Source organism: Hirundo rustica, chromosome 8 (genome assembly GCF_015227805.2).
Source record: "Hirundo rustica isolate bHirRus1 chromosome 8, bHirRus1.pri.v3, whole genome shotgun sequence".
NCBI lineage: Eukaryota > Metazoa > Chordata > Aves > Passeriformes > Hirundinidae > Hirundo > Hirundo rustica.
Window position 1 is genome coordinate 3,534,495 of NC_053457.1, and position 24,750 is coordinate 3,559,244.

The 24,750-nt window shown below is 50.2% G+C and overlaps 1 protein-coding gene across 2 annotated transcripts in view; it reads left to right on the forward strand.

The window, feature by feature from the left end:
* The window catches only part of RNLS (renalase, FAD dependent amine oxidase), a 54,020-nt gene extending 42,263 nt beyond the window's left edge, over positions 1-11,757 (forward strand). Inside the window, exons 5-7 of one of the 2 annotated variants that reach the window (XM_040072085.1) lie at positions 851-1,024; positions 7,881-8,056; positions 11,436-11,757. In XM_040072085.1, the coding sequence (XP_039928019.1) occupies positions 851-1,024; positions 7,881-8,056; positions 11,436-11,633 (548 nt within the window). In that variant the 3' untranslated portion in view covers positions 11,634-11,757. Of the gene's footprint in view, positions 1-850; positions 1,025-7,880; positions 8,057-10,726; positions 11,309-11,435 lie in introns of those variants that run through there. The other variant, XM_058421662.1, reaches the window with a different exon arrangement.
* Positions 11,758-24,750: the final 12,993 nt, after the last annotated feature.

Genomic DNA, 24,750 nt, shown 5'->3' on the forward strand with positions numbered 1-24,750 from the left:
GCTCCAGCTCACAGAAGCCTTGGTTCAGTCACAGGAGGAGAAACATGGAACCGAGCTCCACAATTAGCCAAGCTGGTGGATTTCTCTGTGGCATGAAATTAAATAGTATTTGAATGCACGTGGTGGGGCTAATGCTACTTTGTGCAGCTTTTTATTGAAGATTATGAAATTGAAGCAAAAAGCAGATCTTACTGTAATTAGAAGATAGAAGAGTTAATCATAGGGAGGAATTAGGATTCATACTTGCACTGAAATTTTCTAAACTGCTTTAGAACACCTTCAGCTGAAGCAGCTGAGCCTCGCTGTGAACCTTTTGTATGCCAAAGTGCAGGGTTTTCTTCAGTCATTTGAATTGGAGCACAGAAGTCACAGGGCTCTTTTCCCCAGAGGTTCAGGAGGCTCCGAGTTCATTTTGTTGATACGTGAAGTCATTTCAGTGCTTGTCGAGCCGTACAACCATTCACTTGATGTCCTTGAGGCAACCCAAGCATTTTATTGCTATTTATTCACCCTTTGAGAAAAGATTTGAAACAAAAAGTCACCCAAGTCATCGAAGTTTCAAGTCAGAGGCAGCTGAGGGAGAGTGGGGAGATGACCCCCAGCAGCTGGGGGAGGGTCGTGTGTGAAGGACGCACTCTACATAATGCGCCATTAAAACTTCATGAAGAGGTGTCCCAGAAAAAAAAAATGCTACAAAGCAGTAGGCTTAATATTAAATTCTTAGTTTTAGCAGTCTGGTCATTTTCAGGAGGGAATAATCAGCTTAACCACAGCATTCCCATATTTAACGTTCCGAGAGGAGAGGGATTGTCTGATTTTTTTTTTTTTTTTCTTTTTTTTTCCTCCACAGTAATTAATGAAAGTCAAAAGCAGCAACTGGAATCTGTGAGCTACTCATCCCGCTACGCCCTGGGGCTGTTTTATGAGGCTGGGACAGGGATTGCTGTTCCCTGGGCTGCTCAGTACATCACTGATAATCCCTGCATACGCTTCATCTCCATCGATAACAAGAAGCGCAATATAGGTCAGTGCTCCCATTATTTCCCTTAAACACAGCCACAATGGAGGGTGTAGACCATGAGAAATGCTGTTTAATTGAGTGTTGCTATTCTGAACAGAGCGAGTATTTAACTCCAAGCCGCAGCGGATGGCGTTTAATGTCACATTTGGCCTGTAATAAAGCACACAATGAGAGCGGGCCGGCCCTCAGAAAATCAGCCCCCAGCACATGGTTTACGTTACTGCGTTTATGAAACCAGTGTCAGGGGATTGGAGACATCAAAATGTTGCTATTCCAAGAAAGAGCTGGGGTTCCTTTGTTTAAAGACTGATTCATGCACTCGCCAGTTTGTCTCCCGTCACCCGTTACTCTGAAACTCCTGCTCTTTTCCACAAGGCTTGGAAGTGGGAATGAGTTGTATAATTGGAGCTGCTCAGCCCAGTTCAGAGTTAGCCAGGGTGCTTTTGTGATCAGGGAGAGTCCCTGAAATGGCTGCACGTGCTCGGCAGGGCTTGGAGAATATCCCCCAAGACAGACCCTTCTCCTCTCTTTTCTGGAGGATAGCAGTTGAGGAAGTGTGTGTTTTATTTATTGAATATGTTTCACATACCAGGAGTGTGGTGGCATAGAACAGCTCAAGAAAGAACACTTACAGACCAATTAGAGTCACAGAATCCAGCATGGTTTGGCTTGTCAGGGACCTCAAAGACCCAAAGTTCCACCCACTGCCATGGGCAGGGACACCTTCCACCTGTCCAACCCGGCCTTAGGCACTGCCAGGGATCCAGGGGCAGCCACAGCTGCTCTGGGCACCCTGTGCCAGGGCCTGCCCACCCTGCCAGGGAACAATTCCTTTCCAATATCCCATCCATCCCTGCCCTCTGGCAGTGTGATGACATTCCCCCTGTCCTGTCTCTCCATCCCTTGTTCCCAGTCCCTCTCCAGCTCTCCTGGAGCCCCTTTAGGCGCTGGAAGGGGCTTTGAGGTCTCGCCAGGGCCTTCCCTTCTCCAGGCAGAACACTCCCAGCTCACTCAGCCTTTCCTTGTAGAAGAGATTTTCCATCCCTCTGTGCAAGTGCAACTTTCTTGTTTTCCCTAAGAATTTAGCCTGTTGATCTGACAAGAGTAAAAACAAAACAGAAGAATGGCTGGAGTGGCCAAAATAAGGATGTATCCACCCTGATGTGCTTTCTCCAGCAGGGACTTACAGTGAATATGTGAAAAAAGAGCACAAGCAAAGCTGAATACAGAGTGATCTTTCTTCTCTGGCATTGTCTCCTTGTTACTGACGGCGTTCAGCTGCAGATTTTCTTGCATCTGAGATTCTGTTGCCATTGTGGTCAATGAAAAATACCTGATAGTTAATAGGACCTGCTGATATTATCCTTACCAGTGTCAAGGAGGAAGTCACCCATACTTCCCCACCTCTCTGCACATCTGGTCTCAAAGCCCCAGCACCAAGAACAACAAATACGAACTGATGGAATTATCAAACAGCTTGGCTGTCTCCAGATGCAACTGAACCAAGTACAAAGCACATTATTTGGGGCACAATGTTAACAAATACGTGGAAGTACCAGAACATCAGTGTTGACACATACCTTTCTCACTGAAATTTCCCTTGAACTGTGGGAGAGTTCTGTTTATATGAGCAAATTTTTCCAAGAAGAACAAATTGTGTGTGTGTCTCTTCCTAGGAGACAGACTTTAGACAGCACAGGCAAGGGAGGCTGAATGTGAAATTTATTTACATGTGAAGTCCTGCAACCAAAACACATGAATAAAAAGTTCCTTTATGCTTGTTTTAGCACATATGCAAGTGCTTTGCATCTGCATTTTTCTTCCTGTGCTTCCTACTGCCCTCCAGAACATTTCAGTGGGAGGCACAGGAGCACCTCTCTGTCCCTTTCAACTCCACTCCACTGGTCAATCTTCCCATTCTTTCGTCCTTCAGCCTTGATTATTTGGACTCATCTGAAGAAGAGGATGGTGACAACCAAAAAGTGAACATTCAGAGAAAGCAGAATTGCTGGATGAGTCAGCTGAGATCTTCCAGGGCAGTCATCATTCCCAAAAAGCCATCACTTTCTCCAGTTGTTTCTTCACCTGATGTATCCACAGTTAATGGAGGCTTATCTCACTCTAACTGCCACCTCAAATAGTAGTTTTTTAATAAACGGCCTTGAAGTAGACAGATCCAGAGGAAATAACTATAGCTGATAGTTGTCCCCTGCAGGAGGTTTGGAACCGGATGGTCTTCGATCCATTTTACGATTCTGTGATCCTGTGAGCTTTCTGCTGAGGGACTCACATACATAACGTCTCCCCTCAGCAGGTAGTCCAGCCCTCAAAAGCCAGCAGGCAAAGGCTGGCCCTTGCTGTGGAGGCCCAGGCTGTCCTTGTCACTTGTCTGCGGTGTGGCAGGCCCTGCCTGGAGTCAGTAAAGCACAGACATCCAGCTCGTGGGCGTTCCACGTTGTACGGCGAAACACCGACCGGCCGTGCTGTTGTAACCACGCAGCGGGCTGGGTTCGATGAAGCAATTTCTCTGATCCCACCAAGTCCTGGTGTGATCAGGAGCCTCCAGGAGGGAAGGCTTTTTCCATCAGCTGAGGATCCCAGCTGCTGTCGGTAGAACCGCGTCCCTGCCTGCAGAGGTGATGTTACGTAAGGAAGAGCCCACGAGAACGAAGCGTGTGCTGAATTCCCCGTGTGGTGTGCATGAATATTAAACACTTTGTGGGATTGGCTGCCTCGAACACCCCATCCATATTTATACCGGGTCGGGGGGACGGTGGGAATTCTCCAGCATAAATAATTTCTGGAATACCGCAGTCTTTGCATCTCTCTGCATTCCAGGAGGACTAAAGATAGATGACACATAAAAGGGGAAGTGGTTCCTTTCTTTTGCTCCAGGATTGCGTGGTTATGTAATTTAAAGGGAAGATCTGCCTTACAGGTTTTTAGCGTTGTATAATTCCTGACTATCCTCTTTAATTTTGAAACAGAGATTCCTTTTCTTCCTGAAATAAGAATTTTTAGGAAGATGAAGGAGTTAAAGGAGCTATATAAGTTTTTGCCTTGTTACGCTGTTGTGTTGTAATCCTCTGCCAGCCCTGCCTGCCTTTTAGAAGAATAATCAGAAACTCTCGGTAAGGCTAACAAAATGCTGGGTTTCCGAATATAAAAAAGTTAGCGCCATTCTTTCCATGACTCCTCCCAAATGTGCCATGTCAGACGTAGGTTTTATTCCAGGGAGAATATGGGACCTTAGGAACCATGGGAATTCCTGAGGAAAACTGGGGAAGCTCACTGGGCTTCCTTCCAAACAGCAGTGTGGCATTTTGAAAGCGAACCTCCATCTCTCTTACTCTTTTTTAAACTTTCAGGTAGGGTTTATGAGGCCTGCCCATTGATTTTTCTTTTGGCACTGTGTGCTGCCTCCCAGGGAGCAGGGATGCACTTCCAGCCTGTCCAGAGGTGTCCAGCTTCTCTGCTGCCCTCCATGCTGACCCAGCAGTATTTCCTTCAGCCAGGGCTGGTTTGGTGTGGCAAAAGCCCTTTCCCTTCCCCTCCTGCTGCCCAGCACCAGAATGGAGTTCAGATGGCAAAATACATCTCCCCAGGAAGCTTATAAATTCCTGAGGGTCAGGAAAGAACCACATGTTGGTTTTTATCGGGATCCATTACGGCTCCAGGTTTTGGGCAGCAACGCGAGAAAAATACTCGATGCTGTTCCCCTAATATGGGGAGAATATTCCTGTGGGAGGTGTGTGCCTGTCACATCCATGGACAGTTTCCTGCTGGACACCAGGTTGTAACCCTTGGATGATCCCTGAGCACTCCAGCAATCGTAGAAAACTATCTGCCTTAGAAGCTGGCCCCACTTTTGAGCAGGAGGTCAGACTAGAGACCTCCAAAGGTTCCTCCAGAGGTTCCTCCATCCCAAAGTTCTGTGGCTCTGAGGCAGACAGTGTTCTGGTCAGGATTTGCTGAACACATTAATAAATGAACTGGGAAGTGAATCTAAGCATGCCCCCTCGGCAAAGACAGGAAATTCTTCAAGCTCTGTCTGCATTGGCTGCCCAGCAAGTTTTAGTGTTAGCAGAGCTGAACCAGTAAAAATTTCCCATCCTCTCTGGATGTTTTGTGGATGCATCTGTGGAGCTAGCAAATTGAGCTGCAGGTTGTGGCTGCTTATTTTTATGCCTTTATAAAAGTAGATCTCTCTCTCCTGAGGGTCAGTGGGTTTATGGGCTCTGCAGAGTCTGTGAGCCACAGATGTGCTCCAAAATGGCCCTCAGACATGATTTTCCCTCCTAGAATATTGTTTTTGGGCAAATCCAGTTTCCTTTTGCTTTCCTGGGGATAGTAGGAGCTATAGCTGCTTCTCCCTTGCCAAAGTGAAGAGCAGGTGGGTCCTTCTTAGGGTGCCCCATTAATACAGTCCCAAGAGCACTGTGCTCTGTCCCCATTCTGGCACCTTGAAATCCATTTCATCTGCCAACTCCTCCTTTTCCACAGTTCTTTTTCTAACCTGTCACGCTCCCAGAACATGATAGACACCATGCTGACCATTTCCCAAATGGATCCTATGGCTTTCATGCTCTGGTGGTGTTCTCTCTGCTAAGGGAACTTCAGGCCCAGGGATCACATCTCATCTCTAAAATTCTTTTTCAGTTTAGGGACTCTGAACCCTGACCTTGGCACAGATTCGCCACAGCAAAGCAGATTTTACCAAGAAGAATATTTTGGTGGGCAGATGATCCACTGTGAGCTTTCTCCAAGAACATTTGTCTTGTTTCATTGTTGTAGTCATAATTTCGTATGTTTTATTTTATTGTAATTTCTCTGTCCCACTCCTTCCCTGAGACTGGTGGTAGGGAGGAGGTGGCCACCACAGGAGCTGACTTTATGCCCTTCGTACCATCTGAGAACTTGCCAGGGCAGGAGGAGATCCCTGTGGGAGCACTTGGCACCACAGACTGTTCACATTGTCACTGCCTGGAGCAGTTCACCCACGAGCCTTTTCATCCCCCTGTGACAGTGACAGCAGCTGGACCAGGACACCACAGTTCTGCACTACATGTGTTACTCAAAGCTCAGAGCCACCTTCCTGACACCAGATGTCCTTGGGCTGCAAGCCTCTGTGCTGGAGAAGTGGCCCTGGGCTCTGTTCTCTGTGCTCTTCTCCAGGGCACCTTTTATTAGCCCCATCCTTCTTCTGGAAGACAATACTCCCAACAGGCTTAACCCTGGATGAATTCTCACTGTCAGCAGTCTCTCCTTCCCTTTTTCTGCACACCCTGGATGGTTCCTCCAGCTGGGAATTGATGACGAGTGTTGAGATAGTCCCAAAATGTTCAGGAGCTGATGGCTCCCGCCTTCTGCTCACAATCCAGAAACCTTTCCCCCCGTTCACAGGTTTTAGGCCAAGATTCAGTTTTTTGTCACTCAGTGCCCTGTCCCAGGTCTTCTTGGTCTTCTGTCCTTCACCATGTCTGCAGAGAGACATCAGAATACCTGGCTTCTGCCCCCAGAAGGGGAAGGAAAGTCTAGGTAGCATTTCTGATGCTTTTCCAGACAGCTGGAAAAGCTGATGCCCGCAGAGGTATGTCCTGTGGCAGCTATGAAACCAGGAAATATCTTCCCACCCTTTTTGCCATGTTTTCACAGATTTCAAGAGCAAGAGTTGGCTGAGCTGGCCCACCCAAGAAAGAGCCTCAGAGAGGGGTTCCTTCCACTGGAATTTAAAGCTTTGGCTTTCACACTTGCAGATTTGGTAGTGCTGCACCTGAGAAGTGATCAGACCGGGACAGGGAGCTGACCAAAGAAAGACGTATTGGTTGCCTTTGGAAAGCTGGAACGTCATCTTCCCAGAGGGGATCTCAGGCTTCAGGAGCTGGAGATTTCTCCACTGGCAGAACAGAGATAAAGAGTTTGTCAAGCTTGGTGCCCAACAGCCAGAATGGTCAGAAAGTGTTCAACTGCCTCTTCTTTTGTGGATTCCTTGGTCAGAAAACACTCACTTGCTGAAACTAAAATCTAAGAATGCTCTAGTTCAAGCAAAGCTCTGACCAGGATAGGCTTTCTGCTTCCAAAGGAGGGAGTTGCTGGGTAAGGGAGTAAGAGGGAATCACTTAATCGAGCAACCAGCTCAGCTGAAATGCGGAATAACCCACGTCATGTCCTTGCTCCATCCTGCTGATCAGAGCGGGAATGACTCACAATCCTCAGGCTGGATCGTCATCCTGCCTTGGCACAGGGAAGTCTCTGAGCCCAAAAACCCCCTAATCCAGGCAAATTCTCTGGCTGCAGGTTGTTAGGCCACGTCTGTAAGGTGACAAGCCAGCGTGCCTGCAGGGACAGGAGTCACCTGCTGCAGAGAACCTGTAACCAGCCCCAAATGTAACAAAGCCTGGCCCTTCCCAAGTCTGCTGGCATCAATGTCAGCACTTGAGCTATGATTTCATGCTCAAAAGATGAGAACACACTTTGGTGATAAGCCAAAGGGCTTTGGTTTTAAACTGAGGGAGGGTCGATTTAGATGAGATAAAAAGCCCAATTTTTTTACAGTGAGGCTGGTGAGGGCCTGGCACAGGTTTCCCAGAGAAGCTGTGGCTGCCCCTGGATCCCTGGAAGTGTCCAAGGCCAGGCTGTTGCAGAGATTGTCCTCCTTGACTTGTGTTCTTGTTGTGAACAACTTGTGCTGTTAATCCTCGTGTTTTTTTCCCATCTGGAAGAACAGGGTGGCACCACAGATATTTTTTTTTTTTTTTCTTATTGACTCCTAGGCCAGAAGCACAATTGTCAGTGTGTGGGGAAGGCAGGTATGAATGAGCAATCCTTCAAAAGCACCTTTCCTCTTTCTTTCTTTCAGAGTCTCCTGAAGTTGGGCCCTCGGTCGTGGTGCACACGACTGTGACCTTTGGAAGCGAGCACCTGGACTCAGACCCTGCAGAGGTGCAGCAGGTCATCCTCAGCCACCTGCAGAGGATTGTGCCCTCCCTGCCTAAACCAAGCAGCATCAAGTGCCAGAGATGGAGATACTCCCAGGTACTCCCTTGGTGGGAGCTGGGAGGACCAGTCATCTGGGAGGACCTGCTGGGGCTGCGTTTTCCTTCCTCAGGGAGCAAGAGGAAAGGGGATGGTTGTTCAGTATCCATGACATTCTGCCATGTAGCCACTGATGCCTTGGGAAGGCTGACCTGAAACAGAGACTGGTCAGAGCTGGAAAATAAAGCAGATATTTATTGAAAGGCCTTTAGGATCCACCTTGGGCAGGACAAGAGCCTGGCCAGGGCTACACCCAAGGTGGACCAAGAATGGTCATAGAATGGCTGAGCGGTCACGTGGTCTTACATCTTTATAAGTTTTGGTCCATTTGCATATTGGGGTTTAATTGTCCAATCACAGCTTCAGGTTGTGGGGTCCCATCCTTCTTGTTCCTCCCTTCAGCCACCGTTGTTTGTGCTTTGGGGGCTGAAAGTTGTCCTTGGTCTTGAGCAGGAAAAGGATTTGTTTTGTGTCCCTGCTGTGTGCAGAGAGCTGAGTGACCCTGAATGTGAGCTCAGAACTGCACCCCTGGGCAGCACAGAACCTGAAAAACATGAAAGCTAAAACTTAAGGCACCACCATGAGCAGCATCCAGGGCTGGCCAGCAAAAGCCAGGTCATTTTTAGCCATTTTTTTAAGATTTTGGGCCTGGCTCAGTGGTGAGTTATGTAGCTCTCTTGCTAAGTACAGGTAGGAGTAGTGTACAGGAAGTAAATCCCACGTAATTCGGTGGGATTTTCACTGGTATTTGAAAATCATGACTCAGTGCATCCTCTGCATCCAGAAGTATCTGGTATTATTAGCAAAATTCCCACCCTACCACAGAAGAGCAGAGGTACAGACGCACTGTTATTACTTGATTTGGCCCAGCTCAATTTAACAGAATATTATATGAAAAGTATTTTAAAGTAAACTACCTAAGGGTAATAATAGCAAAATGTGTATATTTTGCTGTCTTCTTTTAAAAATCCAAGGAAATTGTTGGCAATTTCCTGAAGTATTGGAGTGTATATCCATGTTTACCCAAAGCCTCTCAAGTTAAATTACTTTGGTGAATTTGAACGTGGAGGTTGATGCAAAATATTTACTTTTAAAGCAGTCCCTTAAAAATTTTTCCTTTTTTGAAGTTGCTGTGGATGGCTGTTGTGGAATCTGCTCATACCCCTTGATCGGCGTCCAATTTGGGAACCTGGTCTCGTTAGCAGAAAGTTTATTTTTCTGCGAGTAAAGTATTGGTGGATTGCAAAAGCAACCTTAGCAAGGGTATTAATATTTATATGAAACATATCAAAATCGTGGTGTCTTCTCTAAGTTCCTCTTCATCAGTTCAGGGAGGGTTTTTTGGGAAAACCGGGTGTCACTGGTAAGGTTCCCTGGTTGTGACATCTGGTCTTTCCTACTGAGAGCTGCTGGTGCTCACAAGAGCTGTCGGTGGGAGAGGGGAGAATAGTTGGATCCCGCTCCGGAGAGGGTTTCCCAAACCCCATCCAGCTCCTGCTTCTGTTGCTGTGGCTCTGACTCCAGCAGCTGCTGGTGCCACAGGAGGATTTATAACCAGTCTGTAATTTGGTGGATGAATGTCAGTATGTCTTAGGTTGCAAATAAGTCCGTGTAGTTCAAACCCGTTATCTCAATAAAGAGATCTCTAATGCCACCCTATAAAATAATCACTGCCTAAATGAAATATCTGGGGCAGAGCTCCCTCTTTCTCCTAAAGCTCTCTTTCAATTATAATAAGCTGTTGCCACAGAGGCCAAGGGAACTGATAAGATGGGTGCATCTTTTCCCCTGACTCTTTTAGATGGGATTTATCCTACTTGTTAATTAAATCCGGCTGTAGCATCCCTCACATGGCCAAACACAATCCTGGGATTAAAATGCAGACATTACAATTATCTGTGGCAGATGAGGGATTAGGACTTCCAAAATTCTACTGACACTGCTTAGCAGCACAGCTGCAATTCTGGATCCCCTTGCTCTAATTATGGTGAAGGCACCATTAGCATTCAGAGCCAATGGCTTCCCAACCCACCGTGTGTCTTTGGCAAGAGTCACTTTATATGGAATTACTGAGGCTGGAAAACCCTCCAATATCATCAAGTCCAACCTTTGACCCAATACCAGGAGGGGTAGGAGCTGTTTGGTACAGCCAGCATCAAATAAACTCTGGGTCGTTAAGAAGAAAGGACACTCAGAAAAGCCTTTTTCTGCCAGGTCTTTCTGCATTGTTTGTACTCAGCTCGATCTGTTGGAAAAATTCAGGAATAAATTAAGGATTGACTTAAAGCCGGTGTGAGGGAGAATCTCTGTCTGGATTTGCCGTACCTGGGTAGACTCCTCTGTTAAACTGAAGAAAGGGTAAGGGGTTACAATTGGTTATTTCAGCTAATTTCCTCCTTTGAAGAGATGCTAACACCCAGCAGTAGAAAATGCAGCCAGCAGCATAAATGTGGGTGCTTTGCAGCTCATCCCCACTTGGCAGTGGTGGAGACTTGCTGGCTTAGCAGTGGCCAACTGAGGGTACATTTGAATCAGTGGAAAAATCCCCTGGATTTAGCAAAATTCCGTGGAAGCTGACAGCCCCACGAGGGATACAGTAATGGTTTACTGGGTGGAAATCTAAGAAATGATCAAAAGAAAATTGATACTCTCTGTGTCATGCTTTAGCAGGTTGGACACCAGGAGGGATTTCTCCATGGAAAGGGTGCTCAGGCCTTGGCAGGGGCTGCCCAGGGAGGTTTGCAGTGCCCATGGCTGGAGGTGTCCAAGGAAGGGCTGGAGGTGGCACTGAGTGCTCTGGGCTGGGGATAAGGTGGGCATCGGGCACAGCTGGGACTCCATGGGCTGGGAGGGCTTTTCCAGCCTCAGTGATTCCGGGATTCTGTGATCCCAGAAACAGGAGGTTCCCTTTCCTGTGTTGAAACAGTCTGGGATTTTGCAAGCCCCACTTTGCTGCTGTGAGATCACCCTCATACCTTTTTAGATCTCTACAGCAGGGTCAGACAAGTCGTATCTCCTGAGACGGTCTGAGAGTAAAACAGAAGAGGCTGTAAAGTTTCCAAATTTCCACACACAATAAAGTTTTACTTATGCAACTGCCAGAAATAAGTATTTTACTATGGTACTTCGATGGTTAATGTTTGGATCTGCCTTTTGGATTGGGAGGCCAGGCTGGACAGGGCTTGGAGCAGCCTGGGATAGTGGAAGGTGTCCCTGCCCATGGAAGGGGGTGGAATGGGATGAGCTTTGAGGTCCCTTCCAACCTGAAGCATTCTGTGGTTCTGCGATGTGCTGCTCAGGAATACAGATCTTTCTGGTGTGAAATTCAGGTAAATAAAATACGTTCTCTTCCCACTCCCTTTATGTTTTTCATTTTCAGGTTACAAAAGCTGTGCCCAATTGCCCAGGACAGATGATTCTTCACACTCAGCCTCTCCTGATCTGTGGGGGTGATGGATTCACTCGTTCCAACTTTGATGGCTGCATAGAGTCTGCCATGAGCCTTGCAGAGGCTGTGAAGCCTCATTTACAGCAATTTCAAAGTCAGGCTGCTAAACTTCCTCTAGATTCGTTATGAATTTTGCTGTGATGGATTGAATTTGAGTTTAACATCAACATCACCTTGCAAAAAACAAATAAAGGAAGACGTATCGGTGCGCTGGAATAATTATTGGGATGGAATTAAATTGAATTTTCCAGTATCTGTGCTGAGAGTGGTTACTTTGATTGAAGTAAGACTTTCCCTGGCTCTAGGCAGAGGCATGGAGCTCCAGCACTCATGCCAGGTCTCCTGGTAACTTCTACAGCCCGTGAAAATGATGTCAAGGAGAGGAACCTGACTTGAAGCAGCACAAAAATCCATGAAGCTGCAGTGTTTGTTCTTTGGAAACTCCTCATTTTCTCCTTGTCCTAGTGACAGGACACAGGGAATGGCTTCCCACTCCAGAGGCCAGGGATGGATGGAAGATTGGGAAGGAATTGTTCCCGGGGAGGGTGGGCAGGCCCTGGCACAGGGTGCCCAGAGCAGCTGTGGCTGCCCCTGGATCCCTGGCAGTGCCCAAGGCCAGGCTGGACATTGGGGCTTGGAGCAGCCTGGGACAGTGGAAGGTGTCTCTATCCATGGCAGGGGTGGGACTGGATGGGCTCAGAAATTACTCAGAAATAGCCAAGAAATAATTTATTCTAAATTGGATTTTAACTTGCCCTTCTTCTTCAGTCATGTATCACAAGTCTAGTACCTCTCTACCACAGCACTAAAAGTAACAAAATTTAGCAGACAGAATTGAAACCATTAGAGGAGTACAATTCAGCCTCTGTTTTTCTTATTTTACCCCTGCATTTCACCCAAACATGACATCCTGTATCACAGCACCTGACCACTGTGATTTACTGCTGCCTTTGGCCATTTCTAGTGGAGTACTTTAAATGACACTAAGAATTTAAGGCTTGTTAATTTTAAAAGTTGGCAGAAAACTGGATGTGAGGCATCTTTGGCTCAACAGTGTTCCCCTCAAATGGTTGTTCTCTGCAGGGCTGTGATGCTCTCTCAGGGGCTTTGTATTAGCAGCAGCCTCTGATACCAGGAGTGACAGACCAGTGGAGATGTCTCTGACTTTGTCCTTTCAGCAATCTCTGAGCTTTGGTCACCCTGATGCCTCAAAGTATCCGACTCACAGATTCAGAGACGTTTTTTGAGTCATGAGATTTTCAATTTGGAGCTCTTTTTGAATCTCAGTGAGTCTCAAATTGCTCTTTCTTCATATCCTAGAATCATGGAGGTGGGAAAATCCCTCCCATCCCATGGAGTCCAAGCTGTACCCAATGCTCACCTTGTCACCAGAGCACTCAGTGCCACCTCCAGCCCTTCCTTGGACACCTCCAGCCATGGGCACTGCAAACCTCCCTGGGCAGCCCCTGCCAAGGCCTGAGCACCCTTTCCATGGAGAAATCCCTCCTGAAAATATCATGCCAGTCTACAACAATGCCTCTGTTCTGCAGCATCCCTCCAGATTGAGATGATTTAGATAAAATCTGCTTGGGGATTTTTTAAGGTGGAGAGGAGAAGTTGTTGGATGTGTTCCTCTGGATTTGCTCCAGGCAGCGGGAATGCTGTGAGCAGGGAGATGTGGAATTCCCACACAAGGCGGGTGGACGGGATGATGTTTCAAAGAGGCCACTGTATCCAGAAGGGTGGCAACAGAAGAGACTTGTCTGGTTGATTTCCTGGGATTTTCCCTGATTTTTGATGAACTGGCAGATCGTCCATTCCAGCCACTCTCTCCTTGTTCCCAGACAAGGGGGATGGCCGTGTCTGCTCTCAGCTGTGCCACAAGCCCAGTCTCTGCCTGAAGTGGCATTGGAGCCTTCCAGCTCCCAGACCACGATGTTCTTGTCTTCTTCATCACAAGGGAAGCCAGGGCCATGGGTTCTCAAAGCCTTTCAGCTCCCAGCTTCCACCCAGGAAGCATCCCTTGGCAGGGCTGGCTCGTGGCACCCTGTGCAGCCACTGCCCTTACAGTGGGATCAGGGAATATGGGAACAAGGTGGCAATGGATGGATCTGCCAGTTAATCAAAAGTCAGGTCCATCCAAAGAACACCCTAGGAAATCAACCAAAATCAACCACACAAGTCTCTTCTGTCTCCAGAGACCTCAGCCATGGTTTTGCACAAGCATATGAAAATTAATAAATTAAGAGATTAATTTAGTTTTAGAGACTAGGGCTTTTTTTTTTTTTTTTAAAAGCCAGCTGCAGGTGGGAGGTGCTGCCCGGCTGAAAGCACCCCTGTGACCACATTTCCTCTTGGTGGAGGGGCAGTGTTGTGCTGCCACAGCCCCAGACTCAGAGCAGAGGTCTCTGCCGCTGCAGGGGCACCAGCGTGGGGTTGGACATTGGCAGAGGAGTTTCCTCCTTGAGTCAGTGCAAGGAAGAGGAAGCTGACCCTCTGCCACCCAAACTGTGCAGTCGTGTCTGGGTCACCAGCCCCAGCCTGGCACCGAGGGCTGCCTGGGCCAGGGCAGCGTTTGCTCGGCTGTGAGTTCCAGAGCGACCGACCCCACGGGGCTGGTGACAGGCCATGAGGAGGCTGTGACAGGCCACGAGGAGGCTGTGACAGGCCACGAGGAGGCTGTGACAGGCCATGAGGAGGCTGTGACGGACCATGAGGAGGCTGTGACAGGCCACGAGGAGCCTGTGACAGGCCATGAGGAGGCTGTGACCGGCCATGAGAAGGCTGTGACAGGCCACAAGGAGGCTGTGACAGGCCATGAGGAGGCTGTGACAGGCCATGAGAAGCCTGTGACAGGCCACGAGGAAGGAGGCTGTGACAGGCCATGAGGAGGCTGTGACGGACCATGAGGAGGCTGTGACCGGCCACGAGGAGGCTGTGACATGCCACGAGGAGCCTGTGACAGGCCATGAGGAAGAAGGCTGTGGCAGGCCACGAGGAGGCTGTGACAGGCCATGAGAAGCCTGTGACAGGCCACGAGGAAGGAGGCTGTGACAGGCCATGAGGAGGCTGTGACAGGCCATGAGGAGGCTGTGACAAGCCACGAGGAAGGAGGCTGTGACAGGCCACGAGGAGGCTGTGACAGGCCATGAGAAGCCTGTGACACACCATGAGGAGGCTGTGACAGGCCATGAGGAGGCTGTGACAGGCCACGAGGAGGCTGTGACGGACCACGAGGAGGCTGTGACCGGCCACGAGGAGGCTGTGACAGGCCATGAGAAGCCTGTGACAGGCCACGAGGAAGGAGGCTGTGACAGGCCATGAGGAGCCTGTGACAGGCCATGAGGAGCCTGTGACAGGCCACGAGGAGGCTGTGACAGGCCATGAGAAGGCTGTGACATGCCATGAGGAGGCTGTGCTGGAACCAGGAGCCCGAGTGCTCCCAGGGCGCTCTCTGAGCTGCCCAGCGAGCACCTTGAGCCCCTGTGCAGAGATTTCCGCGCAGCCAGAGCCGGTTTTGCCTCTAATCCAGCCTCTGGCTCAGCTGTGCCGTGCCTAAGCCGCTTTGTGCGGCAGAGCTGAAGGCCTGAAATCCCGGAGCCTCCTGCTGCCGCTGTGCCCGGCTCGCCGCAGCGCCTCCCTGGCAGCCTCCGCGGGACTCGCGCTGGATTGCCGCACTCGGGTGGCGCCTCCGGGATCGGGCGGCGCTGACACCGCCGCTGGGTGCAGAGGCAGCCCCACGGGGCGCGGGACAGCCCCTTGCCGAGGAGGAGAAGGGGCAAGAGTGACTGGCTTTCTTTTCGAGAAGAGCCAAGCAAAATTTCTCCCTGGGGGTAAATAAGTGGAAACAGGGAGAGAGTTATGGCTCAACCCAGGTGAAGAGATTTGGTATTGAGTAAAGGGTGTGCAGGGCAGGTCGCTGTCACCTTGGAGGTTGTGGTGATGAAACCGGTGGAGGACCTCGGGAAGCCTCGCGATTCCCGTCGTTTCCCAACTTTCATCCCGTAACAGCGGAGCGTCACCACGGGAAAACCCAACCAGGTGTGCGTGGCCGTCCCTCTCGTCCCGGACCGCTCCCAACAGCTGAGGAAGGGGGTTTAATGGGCGAGCAGACAGCCCAGGCCCGCCCCGTGCGAGCGCTGCGGTGGGAAAACGAGCGCGTTCCGCTGTGTCCCTGCCGCCCGACCGCCGAGCCGGTCACGGGGGCGCTGCGGTCAGCCACAGCTCGGCGTGACATTATCTGCTCCAGCCCGGCCCGGCGGCTCCTCCTCCCTCACCTGTGCCGGGCCCGAAACATCCTTCCTTTCTCAGCGCTATCTCCGCTCGCATCTCCCCTGCGGGGCCATCGCGCACGCCGCGGGGCTGCGGAGCAAAGCTGCGAGCTCCTCTCGGGACATTGCAGCGGCGCTCGCACCGGGCGCGTTTGAGCATCCTTTTGCAGCCCTTTTGCAGACTGGGAGAAAGAAAAATTAAAAATAAAATAAAAAATAAAATAAAATAAAATTTAAAATAAAATTAAAAACGTGGTGGGCGGTCAGCGCTGGAATACGGGTCAGCCTCTGTCCCGGCAGCCGCTAGCCTTGCCCGGAGCGCAGGGAAAGGGGATGAGCCGGCAGGAGAGGAGGCGATCAGCCGCTCTCCCTGGCCACCTTCTCGGAGCGCAGAAAGTCCCAGCTCAGCACCTCGGAGCTCAGCGAGGCACGGCCGCCGTTCCCGTTTGCAACGAGCCGTTTGCACGTGGCCGTCTGCACGGGAGGGATGGAGCCTCGGGAACATGCCGGGACAAAGGGATTTTTGTTCTCGAACTGCTCACAGATGCGTTGTTGCGATAGCCACGGGCTATTGCTCTGTACAGGGAGAGCTGGAGCGAGTCTGGTCCAAACCCTGGATCATCATCGCCCTGCATCCCGGTCATTTGGGGTTTGCTGCCTCACTCAGCGCACCCGTAATAGTGCAAATCCCACTTTCCTTTGATTTAAAAGGCAGTCCGAGGGGCCGGGTTGGGAATGCAAGCTGCAAGCGCAGCAGGACGGGAGCAAGTGTAAATAATCCCCGTCACGTATCACAGCTCCAGCCGGTCCCCTGGCCCTTGCCAAAGGACTCGCCAAAGGATTTTAGAGCAGCTCCGGGTTGGGGAGAAAACTGGGGTTTCTGCCCCAAATGTGGCTGGAGATGGTTCCTGGCTGTTTCTTCAGATAAAAGAATTCCACCCCTTGCACCGTGTGCTGGAACTGGGAAGTGAAACGGCAAATGAGAGGGACCCATCTGCACATGGTCCTGGTCCTTGACTGACCTTTTATCAACCTGCTGCTCTGGGGTGGATTTTCTTTAGGTGTCCTGGGCTTTTCCCTTAGAACTTAACTCACAGGTAGGATTGATGCTGAGTGACCAGCTCAGCTCCAGAGAGAGGAATTTGGCCAGGCAGAGAGAGTTTCAGGAATCCTTCATACCCCAGCCACACGGTCAAGGGACCCTTGGCCAAAGAGGGGACATGATTTGGAGGAATGCATTTTTCTTTGCTCAGATCTGCCTAAAAATGGTGAATTTTTCTCATGGGACTTATCTTCTTCTTGTCTGAAAGTATTATTTTTTAATTTGGTCAGTGAGAGAATGATCTTTTTTTGTATGGATAATTAAAATTAAAAATTGCTTCTGATTTCTCCTGGAGTTCATAAGTGGAGATGAAAATCCTGAGCCATATTTGCTGATGCAGTGTACACACAGAGGGCTTCGTGTGGCGGTGCTCAGCCTGGCCTGGATCCAGGTGGTCATTTTGAGCGGAATAATATATCAACTCCTAAACTAGTCAGAAAAACAGAGCTGGGACACTGTGAGGCAGATTTTCTGCCTGGGTCTGTGAGCACAGGGTGCTAAAGAAATCCCCGCTTCCAGGGAGTGGCCAGAGGGTTAATTTTGGCTCCCTCTGCCTCACTTTATTCTTTGAATAATGAAATTAGTTGTTCCAGAGTCTTTTGAAGGGCTGAGCTGAGCCTTCTTGCAGAACAATACACGCTGTGCTCTCGATGTGAGTGCCCTTATGGTGAACTTTGAGCTACACATCTGCTATAAAGAAGTAACTCTTATTCCCAGTTGGCCATGGCTAGGAAAGGATTCCGGCTCCATCCACGCCTCGGCACAGCTCTGTTTGCTCCATGGAAGCCTGGCCTCGGAGCAGAGGGGTAGGAACCATTTGGAAACCTTGTTAAAACGCCCCGGCACGTTCAGCGCTTTCCCCGGGCAAGGGAGAGCTGGAGATGAGCCCTGCAGGAGCTGAGCACGCGACTGAGCTCCAGCCCATTCCCAGCAAAGCCCCTGCAATCCAGCATTAACTTCCCAGCTGTGCCGGGAGGCTGCAGGAGGAATTCCCTCTGGACACTTTCAGCTGGTGTTTAGAGAATCCCAGGATCCTCCGAGGCTGGCAAATCCCTCCCAGCCCACGGAGTCCCACCTGTGCCCCATGCCCACCTTGTCCCCAGCCCAGAGCACTCAGTGCCACCTCCAGCCCTTCCTTGGACACCTCCAGCCATGGGCACTGCAAACCTCCCTGGGCAGCCCCTGCCAAGGCCTGAGCACCCTTTCCATGGAGAAATTCCTGCCCATGTCCAACCTGAGCCTCCCCTGGCACAGCCTGAGGCCGTTTCCCCTTATCCTTGCAAACCAGAAAAAGCAGGACAAAAGTGTAGGAAGGAGACTGAAATGGTGAAAGCACAAGGTGTGGTGGCATCTCCCTGGAGACCCTGGTTCCCAAATGGACATGCCATTTGTTAGTTATTGCAGGCAGCACTGATGGCATCAGTGAAAACAACCAGTGGCAAAATAAAAGGCAAGCTGTGGGTGTCACAGTGTCACCTTCAGCATCACCAGGTGTCTGTGTGGGATGATTCATGCAGTCACACGACTTGGTCACATGAGGTGTTAGATCAGATGGTTTCTCACACCATCTCATGGAGTTCAACATGAAAAAAGGCAAATTCTGTTTCTTCTTCCTCCTTTGCTTTTAGGGTTGCTGTTGGCTGTGGATCGGGATTGTCTCATTTGAAATGATCTTCCCCTTACAAGCCTCACTTCTGACCCTCATCCTCTCAGTTCCTCTTCATGCCAATAGCACCTCCATCCCACATCAACACCCCTCAACACCTGCAGTGGGAGGTGCTGTGCCCAAAAACGAGGTCTCCTCTCTGAAACCTGCCCTTGGCCACATGATTTTTATCCAAGCCCCTACATTGGAACCTGTTGAGTGGAAGTCATGGTGAAGAGCACAGAAACACAGGTTTGGGGCAGTTCAGTCCTCCGGAATCAGGGACTGTTACATTTCTCTCACATGTTGCAAGAGGAGCAGCTCGGGTTCGTCCCAGGATGCTGAGAAATGGTAAAAACCAGGATCTCACGCAGTGCTCGATTCATTCCTGTGTTGTTTCCCTAACAGGACCGACTGCAGCTTGAAGCAGCAGGACTTGACAGGCCTTTTGTCCCTGCCCCGAGGAGCCCATCGGAACACAGTAATTCCCTCCTCAACACACGGCAAGGAAGCTGCTTCATAATCTTCTTTTCCAAAGCAATATAGGCCAAGCATCTTGATCCTTTCCTTTTCAGCCTGGATGGCGGCGGAGATGTTGGACGTGGCTGCAGGATCCTGTAATCCCCTGGGATGTCCGGGAGCGTGCACCCTTTGCTCTGCAGGACTCGGACCCACGTCCAAATCGGAATCCTGCTGCAGCACCTGCCCAGAGACCTGGCTTTGAAGAGCAGGGTCTGAAGGGGGTCCAGGAGCTGAGCTGCTCCAGTTTGAGCAGAGCAACCAAGTGGGGTCTTTTTCCCTGGTGGAAAAACCACTGGAGATGGCTGCCGTGGAAAAGCAGAGTTATTGCCAAACACGGAAACGTTTCCTGATCTGTTTACTAATATTTGGTGCTCCTTTCTGGAGGGCGTTCAAACCGAAATCCAACCACACGCGTCAGCAACTTCCTGCCCTCCTCTCCAGCCTCGGCTCCTGCACCCGGGGGAGCAGCAGGGATGGGAAGAGCTGGTGAGAGGCGAGGAGGGAATTGGGTTGTTGTTCTCATCTGGCAGCAGCCGTCCCAGGGATGCTGGCGCCAGGCTCTGCTCGGAGGGGCACAGGGACAGGCCAGGGGCGTTTGTTGCACGCAATGGTTCTGGGACGGGCAGCGGCTGGGTCATGGCAGGAGGGCACGGACGGGCTCTGCCCGCCCAGCCCCTCGGGCAACCCAGGCCCGTGCCAGCCCAGCTCCTAATGGCAAATAAATAGCGTCTTACAATTGTGTCTTTATGATGGGATGTTTACAGCTGTCCCAGGCTGTGGGGGAGGGATGGGAGGGAGGGCGGGTTCGCGGCTCCCGAAAGGTCAGCGCGGCACATGGGGCTACCGTAACCCTCCGACTACTGCAGGCCTTGGGCTGTCTGCTGCATCAGCTGTCCCCAGCACAGACTGGACAGCAGTCAACGTGCCTGTTGTTCTTTGCTGAGAGTAGTAGCTATGCTAAAACCAGGGCTTTTTACCTTTTCCTTTCGCTGCAAGTTCTTCCGTGTTTGAGGTTTCAACATTTTCCTATCTGGCCATATGGGATCTGGGATTTTACTTCCCTGCTCTGCTTGAATTATAAAATTACAGATGAATAGTTTGGGTTGGAAGGAAACTTAGAGACCATCTAGTTCCTCCCCCCTACCATGGTCAGGGACACCTTCCACTATCCCAGGTTGATCCAAGCCCCAATGTCCAACCTGGCCTTGGACACTGCCAGGGATCCAGGGGCAGCCACAGCTGCTCTGGGCACCCTGTGCCAGGGCCTGCCCACCCTCCCAGGGAACAATTCCTTCCCCATATCCCATCTAACCTTGCCTCTGGTGGTGGGAAGCCATTCCCTGTGTTCTGCCATTCCAGTTACTGATGAAATCCCTCTCCAGCTTCCCGGTAGCCCCTTCAGGCCCTGGAAGGAGCTGTGAGGTCTCTACACAACCCTCTCACAGCCCCAGCTCTCCCAGCCTGGCTCCACAGGGGAGGTGCTCCAGTCCCCTCAGCAGCTTGGTGCCTTCTCTGGACCTGCTCCAACAGCTCCATGTCCTTCTTTTCTTGGAACACCAGAACTGTGCACAGAAACTTCCCTGCCCATTCGCGCTCCTCAAGGGAGCTTCTGGCTCTGAAAACCCACCCTGAGCACAGGTCAGGTGGGTGAAAACCCACCCTTCTCAAGTCCATCCTAATCCAACCTGTCCCTGCCTGCAAAATGAGCCAAGAGCAGCATTTTGCAAGGGACACTCATTGCTCCGCCAGTGTCAATGCTTCCAAGGCATCTCCCAGTTTCAAAGGCTTCAGGTCTCTGTTTAATCACTTAAAGCTCACTCTGTTCATCTCATGTTCTTATTTATTTGTGGCAGAAATCAGCATTGAGTCTCCACGGAAATTGTTTACTTTGCTGTTGTCAATAGAAACAAAAGGTCAAACAATCAGAGCTGAGCCTGTGGTTCTAACTCAGTATCTGTTTATGCTTTTGCTGATGAGTATTAATAAAAATATTTGTTTGGCCAAGGAGGCTTCATGGCTAAAACAAAGGTGGCCATGTAGTTGAGAAGTGGGGGAAAATAAGCCAAGCCTCCACTCAGGAGAAAGCACAGGCTGAGGGAGGCCTCACGACTGTAGTCACCTCGTAAATCCATCTGCACTGATCAAGGTGGGCATTTTCCCCTACAGCTGCATCCCAGCCAGGCACCACAGTCCTCACAACAGTATTTCCAGATCCCTCCAACTTCTTGGGCAACTCTTTACACCTTTAAAAACCCATCTGTGCAGGGTCCACTGTAGCTTTTTAATGAGAGAAGGGTAAAGGAATTCTCTTGGGGACTTTAAAAATAGCCCTATCTGGCACAAAATACCAATTTTCTCTCGCTTCCAAACTTTCAATTTACAAGAGTTTTGGATATATGGCTTAAGGAAGGATTTGGGGCTTTTCTCTTTTGTTTTTGTGTGTCAGATTCTCATTTCCCTGGGGAAGAAATTGAAGGAGGGGAGGAAAAAGCATCTCTGGTGTCAAATGAGGGTTGTACTTTTTAGATTCTTGAGCCCTCTCACTCCACCTAGTTCCACCTCTGCCAGACCATGTCCAGGCCCCCAAGCAGTCTGCACCAAAGCCTCTTCCTTCCTTATGTGAGTTGGATTAGAAAAGACAGGCTCTGGTATTTTGGAAATGGATTTGTGATGCCTGGGTAATGGTTAAGAGTTCTGTATCATCAATAATTAAAGCCCATTTATCTCTTCCCAGTGAAGAACTGAGATTGTTTTGCTGAGTCTCAATCAATATCAGCCACGAGCAAGCCAGCATGTCTGAAAGAAGGACTCATTGGAGTGAAACTTGCCTGAAACTGGGGAGGGGGGGGGGGGGGGCGGAAAAAAAGAGCGTGGAGGTCTCATTTTGAAGTCATCTGCTCAGTAGCTCTTTGGGTTCAAAGGGTGCAAAGCTACGAGACAAACTTCAACAGCATCACACGACCTGATCCGTTAGCACGGGGCCGTGAGTAATTCCGAAACCCTCACCTCTGAGGGGGAGCCAAATGACACTAAGTGAATCACCCAGAAGCCCAGGACCCTTTTGTGCTGGCAAAAGATGCTGTGAGCACTTTGCAAGTGGCACAGGTTTCTCTGCTTATTCAGCATTTCGGTGGACTTGGCTTTTATCCTGCCAGTGTTGCTCAGCGGTTGGATCCCGAGGCAGCCCGTGTAGTTGTTTTACTCACAAAGCTGGTAGCACAGGTGTTCTGAAACACAGTGGTCTGGGGGAGCTGAATTTGTCCAGCCCTCAGTCTCTGAGCTCTGGGCTTCATCATCAGGTGCTCAGCTTGAGTGAGGATGTAAAGCAGAAATCACTTGCTCATCACATCCGTCTTCACAAGGGAAGGTCTCTTTGATTTCCTGTGTCAGCAGAGTGTGACAATGTCTGTGTTGTTGCAAATCCCCTGAGCCCGGTGTCCCGTCTTGAACTCTGCCCAAAAACCCAGCGAAAGGTGTAAGAACAAGGAAAACATGCAGCGGGTTTTCTCCTGGGGGCTCTCACAGCTTCTGGCACTCTGCTGCTCAGGGATTTTATGAAGTGGGTCATTTTGGAAGCCATCAACACCCTGGAAGGAATTCTTCATTCATTCATTAACTCGTTCATCACCCTTTTAAACTCACAGAAACTCCTTAACATCCCCAAATCCAGGGGACTCTGCAGGAGGAATGTGCGTCCTGAGAGCAGCACCCCTCTCCGGCTGGACCCGAACCTGTCTCCAGCTGAAGTTGGCTCCATCTGCTACACTCTAATTTCTTATGGCAGGACCTGTCACAGGCAACCGGACGGATCTGGCTTAAATAGCTCCTCCTACAGGAGCCATTCCAGTTCTGACATCCTTCCCGAAGCTTTCCCAGCTCTGTTACCTCCCTTCTGAGATGGGGAGACCAAAACTGCTCCCAGCATCCAAGACACAGGGGCGTGGTGGATTTGTGCCGCAGCATCGGAATGCTCTCCCTTCCTTTACTGGTGATTCCTCGCGGCAGTTTGGCTTTTTTTTGGGTGCTCCTGATCACTTGGACTAGTTCTTTCCAGGGGCCATCCATCAGCACGTTGGGATGTCATTCTGGAGTGCTGATAGAGCTGATTGTCTCACTGGTGGCGCCTGGGTTATTTTCCCTTTGCACCCAGTTAACAAATGGAGCCTCTCACGTTGTCCCTCAGCTTTACCATCCTGCATATCCCCTTTTTTCCCAGGTAGGCAAGGAATGTGCTGAAAAGCCTGGATTTCAGTAATGTGGGGGTTTCCCTGCTGCAGCTTGTGCTGGTGAATCTGAGGCTCTGGCTGTGCTCCTCTGAGCAGGGTCCAGATCCTGAATCCCTCTATAATTGCCTATATTCCCACTGAGCTCCATCCACACTGGCACCGGGGGCTTCTGGTGTTCCCAGGGTGTGGCAGGGACACGCCTGGAAATGGGGATGGGGATGCTGGCACCTGCAGCTGCGTTTTGAACATTGCTCAAGTCCTGAGGAGCGAGCCTGGAGCTCTGAAAATATGCATTGACAAGGAAATCACTTGGTACTGCCTCACACAGGGGCAGTGAGCCAGGGGTTTGCCCTGGTAATGAGCTAAAATGCAAATAAAATAAATCTATCCTCATTTGTGCAGGATTCCTTCTATTTTACATCAGGGACAGTTTGGTCTCCATCCCTCAGAGGGCTATAAACCTGTTAAGACTAAAATAACAGGGGGAACATCAGTCCAAGGAGATGAGGGCAGTATTTTATAGCCAGTGGATGTGGCCTCGTGTCCAATATTGGACAGTGGGACGCTCCTGGGTTTAACCACCCTATTACTGTGCTCTTCCAGGAGCATGCCTGGGAAGATGCAGGAGTTCAGCAGCTGAAGACTGAAATCCCAGCGCCTTCTCCTGCATTAGCCACTGCTCTGTGCTCGTGGAGAGGTGTTTCTGCAGGGACACTCTGGAAAACCCCAGAAAAGGCAAATTCTTTTCTCACGCACAATTACACAGAATATTTCCTTACACAAAATATCTGATAAACACCTGTTCAGCTTGAGCTCTGCTCAACATTTGTGAGGTCCCAAGGGATCTTAACATCTCCAGTGGCACCATCAGAAATTCTCCTGTCCCCTCTGGCAGGCCCTGTGGTGCCAGCCCTCTTCCCTTTGGTGGGATTCCCACCCATTCCCACTCCTTCTCCAGCCATGAAAGTCCTTTCTTCAGTCCCACCTGCCCTACCTGGGGGCTGGGACAGCTGGAGGAAGGGGAAGGCTTGGGCCAGGCTGCCCCCACTCCAAAGGGTTGTTCCAGGGATTTCTTAATTAACCTTATACCCCACTTGAGTGATGTGAAACGACGTGAAAGCACCAAGGCTGCTCCCCATGGAGGCACAGCTGCTTTGGGCAGGATATTTCTCTGTGTGTGTGGACATATGGGCTGTGTTAACATTTTGGCACGTGGCAAGGAGTGCAGGGAAGTTTCCTCCTTCTGCAGCATCGGAGAGCTTTCCTCTGGATCTGCTGGCTTGGATGGGGTTTAAAAGGGCAAGTTGGAGACCTTAGGCCAGCTCACTTCATGGATGTGAATTTTGCACAGGGAATTAATTAAGCCCTTGGGATGAGGTAGGAGCCCAAGGAAGGAGGGAGGGATGCATCTGGAAAGGAGGAACTCTCTTGTGCCATCCTTTGCTCCACCTGGGTCTCCATGGACACAAAGTCTCGCTGC